The following is a 12,818-nucleotide window of genomic DNA, read 5'->3' as shown; positions in this document are numbered from 1 at the left end:
ATATATATATATATATATATATTTATATGTCTAAATTTATTGCTGTTTGTAACTAAACATTAAATTATTACTGAAGTTAAAGCAACCCATTAATCCCAAATCGGGATATATATTTTCATTTTAGATGTTTTTTTATATTTCTACCACTTTATTTTATACACACATATGTGTAGGTATATTATTTTCTATTTGCTGAGTATACATAATATACATATTTGTGTATCATATTATTATTGATTCTTTCAACGGCACGTCGTCTTCACTAAGTAAACGCATCGTGAAAACTACAAGTGACAGTTCTCAAATTTCGAACTGTCAGAAACATGGCAATGTTTGAAACGTATCAGCCTTCTTGGCGAGTTTATATAGGATTTTTGTTTACTTTTTAGGGACATATGATACATCCATTTCAATAACTTGACATTTCTTGCATTTCCTTTCGAAATATTTCCTCGAATTCATAATATACTACTACTTCAATCGATATGCTTATTGATCTTTATCTTAAAGTAAACTCTAAACATGATTACAAATAACATATACTCGTATGTATATATACATATAAAATATTCGTAATACATGTATTTGCATGTTTATTTCGGAATCCTTTATGAAGGCAGTTTAATATATTTTATATTTTTGTATGTTTTTTGCATTACACGTACAATTATATTGACTTTGATATTGCGTTTGATCAGATCGTTATCGCAATAAAGAACATATAACACCGTGTGATATTCTACAAATTTTGATATTGTGTAATATCGTTGTCAACTTTTGAAAAATTTGCATACATAATGCAAATGCCCCAAATTCTTTAGCCGCTATGCGAATGGGTTTATGCGGTTTCGGGATAGATAAATTGGTAAACGTATATTTGTTGCGCAATCAGCCAGCTTAGGCTATCGGCATGGCTATCAACATTTACACGATCTTTATAGGCGCACGCTGTCCATGATCAAGCGAATGGAAAATCATCGATTGTCGGGCTTACGACGTCGATTATACCGATTGTCGGCGAATTTTCGCGCTGCTCGCTATCGGTGCAACGGCGTCAAGGGATCACCTGCAACGGGGACGCGCTAGCCTCCAATTGCCGGGACGTGCGGGAATGGGAATGAGAAAACCGATCGATAAATCCAATTAAATTTTGTTACGCCACCGTCAGTAGTAGCAGCAACAGCAACGACACGGCGTTGGTGGTCACGATGGCCTGACATCAGCCAAATTGCATTTTATGCGCGAACATTGATCTGAAGTTCAAGCAAGATCATCTTTTGGCTATGAAGAATTGAACGAAATTTTTTTCCATTCGATAGACCCGTCACTTGTACAATTTTACACGAGTCCATTAAATTTCAATTTGCATTAAAAGTTCGTTTACTGAACATATACAATATTTTGAGTACATGAGTTAATTCACTAGTATAATCTTATTTATTCATTCTCTTATATATATAATATATATATATTACATTTATTTCTATTTTTTGCCATGAAAATGACCTATCAATGAGATATCAGTGTTACTGTATTATATTTTTATTGCCACTTATTTGCACATGAAATGTGTATTTATTTTACTGCGCGAGCGCGTTGGCGCTCTTGGGCAATGAAAAATTTAAATTGAAAAGGCGACTTCATTTATGATGAGATTTCTTTTGAATGTCTTGTTGGATACAGAGTCAGCAAATACAAATGAGTACATAATAAATGCGTCGTAAGACGGCGATGAATGAGTTTTCAATTCAACGAACGTTGAATGAGTTGTTTACAAATGTCTCGTCGACAATATATCACGTCGACAAACAATATGCTCACTTTACGATTGAACTATCTGATCATGAAAGAGTAGTCACAATGACAAGGCTATATGGATTGTTCATTGCAATTGAATTTGAAATTACTATCGGCACATCATTTACTTTTTTGCATGTGTACGCTTGTCGATATCCACTACAATTATCTCGCTATAGGATTGCATTTGAATCATCAAAGTGTGGACAATCCGATGCAGTAATTTGATAATAGGTAGTGATATAATTGTATCCTATTTTATATTATAAATCTATATATTTCCTAACCGTAATATTCTACGTCTATACGCGGATTAAATTTAAATATAAATATAAACATATTCTTATATTTTGCTGGACCACACGATCGATACGTTTGTGGTCTTTTGTGGCACTGATTGATACCATTCGTACATTTGTTAAAGCAAATGAATCGGTACTAAATCCATCTTGAGTATAGATATCTTGCACGTCCGTCCGCAACCACCATCGGTGTCTGTCTGCTCGTCTGTTCTCTTCGCACATTCTGGCCACCCAGATTCCGTTTCTGTCGGACTATTAATACGCGTTTCCGCGTCTAGCGCGTCTGAGAGTAACCAGAAACGCTAGCCAAAACTAGAAACCAGTGGCCGTTCGTGCTTTGCTCAAAAGGTGGAATTTTACACCTCGACTCTTCAACCTCGCGTTTTCCTCGCGAACTCACTGACGGTGATCGACCGGCAATCGTACGGATACGGAATCTTTCCATCCGTCTCGCTGCCAAGTGAACTTTCAAATGTCAAGAGAAAGAAAAAGAGAGAGAAGAGAGCGCTTTCCTTTTCGATGTCACCGACGATTCTCTGAGATGGATGCCCGGAGACGGCTTCATTGTTGGAAACGAATTGTGGCATCGTCGGTGTGAAATGACACAGATGGGTGTCATTGCAATTTTGATCGGTCTCATAATCTTTAACTAATCTGATCCATTTATCCTCGATGCGTGAATCTTTTATCCACTTAATTAATAAACGCACCGTTGAAATAATCTCAAATTCTATTTTGATCTCAAAATATGAAATGAAAAGTGCAAAAATTTTTATAATTTATTAGCAAAACCGTGTAAGTATATTATAAGATAAAGTGGATCCATTTCTCGCGATAATGTTTGTGTTTCTGAACAGTATGTTGATTATTAAAGGTTGTGCTTGTACTCCAGGAGAAAATATGATTATACAATGTAGCTGTAAGCATGTCACTGCAAAGAGATAATATTTATATATTTATATATTATAATATTAATTTAAACGTTTGCGTAAAATAAATTAATTAAAAGTTATGTATTAAAAAAAAGAAAGTTATTGAGTCAGAAATTTATGATATCTGAATTTGTTTAAGAAATGTTTTTTATGAATTTTGAAATTTTGGTAACTCCGCGATGACGAACAATGTGTAGAATAAACATCTAACTGCATTTAAATTCAATTCTTATTTACCGCCGTTTTTAACTTTTTCCGTCAATATCATAACTTTCGATTAAGTTTCAAACTTCGTAACTGCAGTGGAATGACATTATGTAAAGGGTTATTTTCTCCTTAATCCGGAAAAAATGAAAATTTAACAAAAAATATAGCGTAATTTAAAAAAAACGGTCGTTTTGTGATGTCGAGTGTTTCCCGCGTTAGAAATTGCATTCGATAGGCGACCACTATAAATCTTTCCCTTGAGAACTCGACGAGAGCCGTCTTGTTTCTTCCTCCGATGTCTTCTCCGCTTTTCTTCTATCGTCCCTTCCTCCTGTTTGTAGCTCTACTCGTGTTTCCTCGTCGAACGCTTTTCTAGCAAATAGCTGCACCAAGGGCCAGATTTATCGATATACTCTTACCGAACAACGGGCACTCGAGTTCTTATTTACACAGCGAATGCTCCTCGACGAAAGAAATATTCGGGACTAGGACGATCGATTGATCGAAATTAACGGAACGTGTATTCCTGTTTTGTGCTTTCTTGAGAAAATCAGGATGGAGAAAGGACAATGCGTTCAAGATACTTTACCTATGATGTACGGAATTATGATAGCATTTCTCACATGCTTGGTCGGTTATGCGTTATGGGTAAGTTAATTATAATGATCTCTTTTTCATCATGATATATAACATTTACAATATATTTAATAACATAGATACGTTGATTTAATTCATTACGATATTACATTTTTCTCTCTTTTAACTCTACGCTTTTAATTAATAAATTAAATATGGATACTTAATAATTAAAAAAATATGATGTGTTTATTTATTTATTGTTTTGTTTTAGAATTACTTTTTAGAATAATTCTTTTCTTAAATCTGTACATTTATATATTATGAAGAAGTATTGCTTATTAAGGATATCTCTTTTGATTTCTTGCGAATGAATAATGTTCCTTTTTTATGCTCTGAAAGTATTTAATATTATTATAGTAATATATACCACTCCAGAAGAACTAAGAAAGTTAATATATGCAAGTTTATCTCTTCAAACCATTTAGCATTGTTGCGATAATTCTAGTGGAAAAATGCTAATCTCCTCTGGGCAGTAAGTTCTGAGTAATCAACTTATTTTCAAAAGAGCAAAGAAGCAGGTTTTTGAAGAGAAACGTTTTCTTCCAACTGCACTCACAATGAGCGAATTTATTCGCGTAATTAAGCAAGCTTAGCATTGTATTGTATGCAGATAAGGCATCACCAGAAGACGCTATTGCATAATCGAAAATAAACGATCTACTATATACGTGAACGATGCACGTTAACTCATTGTTATTTCCGCGTTTGAAGGTAAAGCACAGTTCCGCTTATATTAGAGAAGTGAGAGCGGTGAGAACGGTAGTTGTCGTGGCACTCGATATCGTCGGCATTGTTTGCCGTAATCGTCGCTCGCAGGACGAACTATAATCCGCAGATCCGCATACATTTCGCATGGGTCGAATACCTGTTCGAGGACGCGCCGACTGCTAAATTATGGCCGCGTAATTAAGATGCGAGCCGATTGTTTCATACGGGGAGCCTAAGCGAATGGAGACGACGAGCTTAACTTAGCTCGTAATATGGACGTCGGAATATTAGCTTGGTTTGTACCTACGGTATTCACGATTGTGCATTTCGATACATCATAGGCGAATTCCGCATATGTCATTTGCGCAATATGTTTGTGGCAGCGATAATGAAGACTATAGTTTCCTAATTATTATAAATGTTAAGAACATTTGAGAAATGTTTTCTCTCTCTCTCTCTCTCTCTCTTTCTATTGATACCACTAGAAAATGTAATCTTGGACTGTTTTTCGTTTTGTCAAACGAATATTATCACATTATATTTTATGGAAAAAAAAATTAAATTTATATAACATTTTAATTAATATATGTGTATAAAAAATATATGTATACTATACATGTGTGTGTGTGTGTGTGTGTGTGTGTGTGTGTGTGTGTGTGTGTGTGTGTGTGTGTGTGTAATCGAATGGATCTGAAAAGAAATACAAATTTATTGTCGGCATATTATGTTACTGCGCGGTAACTTAACTTGTAAAAATGTTTTGTTGTATTCAGAATAAAATATCACATATCTCTCAAATTAAATCAATTTCTGTCATCATTTTGTAGATTGTCGATACTTATGACAAATATGACATCATGAAGATGACACCATATGATATGTATTAATTGCTACCTTAATGATATAATAATACAATATTACACGGTCTGCGTTATAGGAATCGATTGTTTGCCACATATAATTATAGATCGATATTAGTATTATCAGATGCATACGCAAGATATGATTATTATCGCTACTTGTCGCAGGTGTGCACATGGACAAATGTGCAAAGCGTCTTGGTAATAGCTGATCCAAATCAGGAACACATGCAGAGTACAGGATACAGATGTGGATGTGTGTAAGACAGATGTAATTGAATTTTTCCCTAGAAATTTAATTATGTGTACTATTTCTGTTTTCATTTTTTGGATTGAGTTTTTTTAATCAAAAGTAAAATATTTATTATTCATATTTTTAAATATTAAATATGATATTATTTAATTTTTTTTATTTGTGATACAAAATAAAGCAATTTTGATGAGGTATCTCTCTTCGTTCATCTTTGTTAGTGATGTTATTATTAGTCCGCTACATCATTATAGTTAAATGATGTTTAATTCTAATTAACCAATGCGCAACGTTATTCCGCGTCAGTCAACAAGTCATTCGCACGAGATTTGCGTCCTATGACCATTATAGACCATAATGCGAGAATAACAGGACGTTGTCGACGAGCGTAATGTTTGCTTTTCTGAAGCCGATGCCACACCGCAGGAAAATGAGAAACGATCGTTTGCGGTGCAATTATTGCGTTAAAATGTAAAAGCGAGTTGTTAATGTCATGCATCAACCTGTCATAATTGGCTTGCATGAACCAAGCCAGTAGTAGAACTCTTTTTATAAAAACCAGGCGCAATTGTATTTTATATCACACAAGACAAGCGCACATTTATGTTGTTTGCTTGTCTTTACTTTCGACATATAATATATACATAATTATGAACATATGCGTGGTTCTCTCGAATGGACCTACCATTGTATCTCTGAACCATTGTATTAATTGTTACATCTACATGTTTCAAGATAAGTTACACTATTTAAAAAAAAATCGTATTTGTTAAAGTAAATTTATTTTTTTTATTTATTTTATCATGCATATCTAATATATTAAAATATCACACACACACTTTGCGTGTGTAATATGTGATTTTTTATTTAATTTAATGAGGAATAAATACTAGTGAGTTGAAAGATATAAGATGAGAGGATGAAATAATATTAGTAAGTGAGGGCTCAGACTTTCCGAATTCATGCTCATATTTCGCTGATCTGTGATTCAAAAGTGGCCGTTCTATTTCATCTTCGAGCTTTCAAGATCGATGCTTCCCATCTGTAAATAGAATACTCGTAAAAGCATTCAATTTTTATCTCTACATATAGATCTTCTGATTTTATTTCAGACATATAATATTGCTTGACAATCTTTTATAAATGGAACATAGATTACATCTAGTATATCCATTTTATTAACAATGATAGTAAAAATCATTATTAAATTATTAATAAGAACAAATAAAATTATCACAAAAATGTATCTACTAATTTTTATACGTGTTATTATACTAACTAATAATTTTCTAAATGACAAGTAAGAAATATTACATATAAAAAAAATATATTTTGCATTACTTAGGACACGTAATATTACTTCGCAAATATTCTTGTTACTTGCGATATAAATTTATGAGTTAGTTCAATGTCGTATAGACTCAATTGGCGAGGTGCGACATAAAACAGGAATCATCTATGTTTTGGTATAGAAAATATATTTTGGAAGAAGCTGCTCTGGAAAAATGTATCTTCAACTCCCTCTTTACGATTGAACTTTGATAGCAATGGAAATTTTATTTATTCTATGGCGTAACGTAAAACAATGATTTTTTCAGTTTTTCCACCGATACTCCTTTTCACTCTTCCTCTTCATTTTATAGTAACAAGTCCATTTCGAATAATCTTAATAATTTCTTACATTGAAAATAGCCGCGAATTTTCTCATTTAATTTTGATAGCGCATGAATTAAAATGTTTATCGGTACGAATATGTAAAACGAATATTTTAAGTATATGATACGTTTTTTGCCATTTTATGTCATAGAATTGCAATTTTTGTGCGTTATTTATACTTCCATTTGACAAATATTTTAATGGAATAAATTATACTTCATGTATTTCACATTCTTTTCTGAGCAATACAATTTTTCGAAATAAAATGAGGTAATTTTTCTTTCGAGATTTGATGTTACTTGGTTTTTTGCGGTACATCGGTTAGTGAAGATCTGTAAACATCCGTTAGTTACAAATGAAATGTAAAAAGAACATTCGTGTAATTTTAATTGGAGAGCGTTCGCATGATAGCAAGAATTTTCTACGAAAAGACTTGTATAAGTTTTCTGCTATCTCAGAATCATCAATTGCTTTTTTACTCCTTTTATTTTGTCTTATTGTATCTTATTCATAGTTTGTTTTCTTGTTTTTTAAAAATAATTTCAACAAACATTATTTTCTCTTTAGCCGAAATAAACAATTAATTAATTTACATCTTTATTTTATTATAATTTTGGTAAATATTATTCTCTCTTTAGCCGACATGAGCAATAATTAATTTACATATCAAAACAACAATTTCATTAATATCACAATTTCTCTAATGTAATTAAATTGATCTTTAAATCTATCATTATTCGATTGTTTTGTAGAGGAAGTAGATGAGTGTGGACTAAAACTGAAACTAGCCACATGAATTAATATTGCCATGAAATCAATTATAACAATATTGATTTTTAACTGACTATAGAATACTTGAGCTCACTTGAAAGGTTGAATAATAGAAATGATATTATCATACTTGCATTAATATGTAACTTGCACAATTTAAACATTTTGAATTAATCGATTTTCGCTGAAATATGCTGAAATAAAGTTTATAATTTTATATGTCAGAACTTGTAATACTACTCAACTACCAATCGTGCAGCCGATCATTTTTGTTAGTTCACGTGAAAGCTCTGTCGTGACGTTTGCTCATTCAAAGCCGCAAATTTGTGCTTTTGAATAAAAGATGAATTGCGATCTAACATTTCAGACAATGTAAAATATAATCATTAATTTAACGTTTGCGAATTTATTCCCAGTATGATTTTTCGCTATTTTATTTATATCAAACAATTATAATCTTTTAACTCAAGAAAATTATTGTTTCTGTTTTTTTTTTAATTTTTGCCATTTTTTACTCTAAAAATATTTTGAAATTATTTGTGGGATAGTATTGTTATAATCTTCAATCATTAAAATTATTACCGGAGAACGATTTTATAATGACTTTTGATACTGATTGTACATTATACATATAATTACATGTCATCACTGCAAGTCACCAAAATATAAAATTAGTTTCCAATATCGTATACCTATTACATGCTGGAATTAATAGTTTATCAGAAATTAAAATATTCACAAATTTATTTGACGAGATCATTTAACATGAATTTCTACATACATTGCATTAATAGTTGTAATTGATTGCAAATTAGAAATGCTGCTGATGACAGAGTACGAAGTTTCTAATAATAATGATAGAAGATGATATTTAATGATTGATTTTTATATCATATATTTATGCATTTTAATACGTTTATTTTACATTTTTGCGAATATGACTATTGATAAAATAACAAAAATAATAACATCACTCTAAATCTTTATGTTAAAAAATTCCTTAATACACACAATTATTTAAATAATAAAATGTGTTGTAACATGTTTATTATATACGTTTAATTTTGTTTTATAAAAAAAGTCTTAAATTTATCTTTAAAATTTGTATATTTTTATTATCAATTTTGTATGTATGAGATTTATATCATGAGATTAAAATAATATAAAATAATCGAAAAGTAAATTATATTTTTTAACATGGTTTAAAAGTAATTGAAAAGTGTCAAATATTAAAAGAAATAAACAAAGCAATGGATTAATTGTATATTTGTATATTTAAATATTCGATGCTTTTGTATGTAGAGAAAAGTATAATAATGCACAAGAAGTATTGGACATAATATAAAACGAAAACAAGTATTATTTATGTAGTATTATTTACATACAAATATTCAACAGTATGGTTGTATATGATAAAAATCTAAAACGATGTACAGTTTGTCATGTGTTTTTAACATTGCGCATTTATTACTATGTCCGAGTACTATTTCTTTCCTATGGATGATTCCCTTTTCGGGGCTTATCCTAATGGAATGTCATTTTATTTTCTACATATTTCTTCTTGACAACTTTTATGTTGCAACAAAGAATGTGACGAAAAAAGACATACGCAAACGCAGAAAGAACAAGAGATATTATCGAACAACATGTCTATTTGTTCGATTAATGTGGGTACATAAACCAGGATTACATGGTTATATGATGCGAAATTCTAAACTAGGTATTACGATATCAGGATGCTGCAAATGTCAACATACTGCTTTTTAATAGACTGATTATCTTAATTTATGATTATGCTTAGGAATTACTTTATCATCTCGTATTGAAAAATTTAATTAAATATGAAGTATAATAATTTTTTCTGATTAACTTTTTCTTCTCTTGCACTTTTAACAATATTATATGATTTTTTTTAAATTACTTTTTACGTTTCGTGAAATATTGAAACTTGAAACTGATTTTGTATCTGTTTTCTTATCACAAGGACAAGTTATTTGATACTATCTTTATACTTTGAATTTAGTTTGTGTGTGTGTGTGTGCGTGTGTGCGTGTGTGCAAAATTATTATTATTAGTTTCCAAGGCCACGTTAACAAAATTTGCGCTCAAAGGCTTGTGATCTCTAAGCGTTTCCCGCAGAAACGCCTACTTTCATGATTTTCTGATGACCTTTTTTTAAGATGATAACGTCGCAATTTTCCATGACAAAATCAGTGATGTCGACGTTGCAAAGACTACTTTTCAAAAATGTGTAATACGTGCAATAGGTTTTTTTTAAAACAATTATCCAAACTCTTCATTGCTACCGTCATGAACTACAATATTGCTACGTCATTACCACATTATTCTTATAATGTTGCAGAATTATTTTGATATTCTTAACACAAGTTTCATTATCGTTATAACGTCATTGCGCTGCTTTTTCACCATAATAAAAAAACTGCGTTACGGTATTATAACGATAACGAAATTTTCGTCAAGAGTTACAAAATAGATATGCTGATGAAAGCCTGAAGCTTTGATCTTTTATCCATTTAATTACTATGATACGTTTAGGAACAGGGACAATCTTTATTATAAAATAGTGTTGCTTAACCTTGGGTTTACATTTATTTTTTTAATTGTGGCGCCTCCAGGCACCACTGACATTTCGATGCCCTAGGGGTCAAATCCCAAAAGCTCATAGGTTAACGCGCTACGTAATAAACCAACTGCTTATCTTACTTTCATGATGAAAATTACCTATATGGATATTATATATATTATGGTTATATTACAGTATAGTGGCTCTTAAATATTTTACCATTTTGTGTGCATTTTTAATAACTAAAAAAAAATTAACTAATTTCTAAGTGCACATATAAGAAAAAACTATATATATTAACTAATGAACATATCGTATATTTATTATAATTTTTTATTATAATTTTTAAATAAATGTCGATATATTAAAAATACTTACATAGACAATGTATTTTTAGTGTATGAAAAAATATATAAAAAATTATTTTTTAAACATGATAAAACATGAATTTAAAATATACGTTTGCACATGAGAGAAATATTATTACCAAAGAAAAATAATTAATACATTTATTATCTAACAAAGATATCTTTATTAAAATATCATTTTAAATATTAAAGATATCTTTAGTCAATTCTCTTAAAATAATCAAGTAAGTAATTTAATTAAATCAATATACCCATGCTTTTAGTATTTTTACATGATTATTATTTGACAGTTATGTTTAACAGAGTAATTATTTAAATTTAATTTTAATTATTTTATTTTAAAACAATGAAATGAAATAAATACATATTAAAGACTATTTTTAGATACGAGATAAAGCATATGGAATTCGTATACGACAGGATATTGGTATATCTATATTATCCTGCCAGATATACGATCGCAAAGCTTGTAAAAATCTTAAAAATAAGCTATTATTAACATCAGCATTTGGATAGTTATTCCAATAGTTGGGACTTGAATATTGGGAATAATGAAAATTGTTTGGAATCCTTTCAGATGAAGTTCCCGCAAGTTTCTTATAGCGTCTGTCAGTCATTAATTTTTGAACTAGAGCCGTTTCCGAATTCCGATTTTGATGAATTAGCGGTCGATTATTGGAAGACCCTTCGATTTCATTCAGCCTTGACCCTATTTTCGTAGAAAAGTGTTTAGTTCCGTGTCCTCGATGCATCAAGATGTCCTCGAAGAAATCTTTCAGAGGTAAAACGACGCTTATACCCCATCGACCAAACACATAGTGCTTTTCGTCTGTTTCCGTCTGTTCCTTATTTTTCTGATGCTTCGATCGTCGAGGTATATCCTTCAAAAATTCTGTAGGTGGCGATGAAAGGTGACTCATGCCCCATCTATCAGAATGAAATGATTTTTCGTGATTCCGTTTTTCTGTCACATCCTTTTCTCTCGCGTCATCTTTCTTTTCCTTGATCTTCCGCACCAACAATTTCGCTATTATAGTCTTTTCGTTATCTTTTTTACTATTCTCATTGATTTCCTTGTCATTTTGAGAGAAAAGTTTGGAATCAGTTTTATGATTTAAATTTCTTCTAGTTTCTGAAAAAGGTTTAAGATTTTTATTCGTACGACTTTTAGGGACATGTAAAGTTTTCGATTGTTGTGAAATTGACTTTTCGGAATGCAAATGTACATTACCATTCTTCTTGCTCTCCTGCATTAACGAATTTGCCGTTTTCTCTTTATTCTCTTTATAATTGTTGTTTTCTGAAAATTTTATAAAATTGTTGTCCATACTTATATTATTTTTAAGAATATGTGAATTTTTGAATTGTTTGGAGATCGACTCTTTAGGATATAAATTTATTATGGAACTGGGACGATCTTCCTCAAGTTTGTTTTTCTCATAATCGATAGATGAATTTCGTAAGGACGTATCTCTCTTTATGTCGGATATTTCGTAGTCCTTATGTCGTTGATGAAGTGCTTTCCAAAGAAATTTTTTAGATAAATTTTTCATCTCTGTATTCCGTTCGTCGCTTTTGAGGTTTTTATTAAATGCCCCATTGATATTTGTAGTCGCAGATTGTTTTGAATTTTGCCAAGAAGTGTAATGAGATCGATTGCTAGAAGAGTCTTTCACGTCCGCACTGTTTTGATCCATTAATAGAGGCCATACAATTGATTTTGAAGTGGTAGGATCAAGCTGTT

At 30.9% G+C, this 12,818-nt stretch overlaps 2 protein-coding genes across 2 annotated transcripts in view; one reads left to right on the top strand and one right to left on the bottom strand.

Annotated features, from left to right (window-relative positions):
* Positions 1 to 12,818, top strand: part of LOC108757007 — a 293,512-nt gene that overhangs the window by 87,221 nt on the left and 193,473 nt on the right. The window lies entirely within an intron of this gene.
* The window catches only part of LOC108757010, a 6,279-nt gene continuing 5,189 nt past the window's right edge, over positions 11,729 to 12,818 (bottom strand). The window contains 3 exon segments of the mRNA XM_018501248.1: positions 11,729 to 11,878; positions 11,881 to 12,206; positions 12,306 to 12,813. Coding sequence (XP_018356750.1) covers positions 11,804 to 11,878; positions 11,881 to 12,206; positions 12,306 to 12,813 — 909 coding nt within the window. The 3' untranslated portion in view covers positions 11,729 to 11,803.

The sequence above is a fragment of the Trachymyrmex septentrionalis genome, unplaced genomic scaffold (genome assembly GCF_001594115.1).
Source record: "Trachymyrmex septentrionalis isolate Tsep2-gDNA-1 unplaced genomic scaffold, Tsep1.0 scaffold131, whole genome shotgun sequence".
NCBI classification, from domain to species: Eukaryota; Metazoa; Arthropoda; class Insecta; order Hymenoptera; family Formicidae; genus Trachymyrmex; species Trachymyrmex septentrionalis.
The sequence above is the reverse complement of the archived record's forward strand: the minus strand, read 5'-3'. Positions and strand labels throughout refer to the sequence as shown.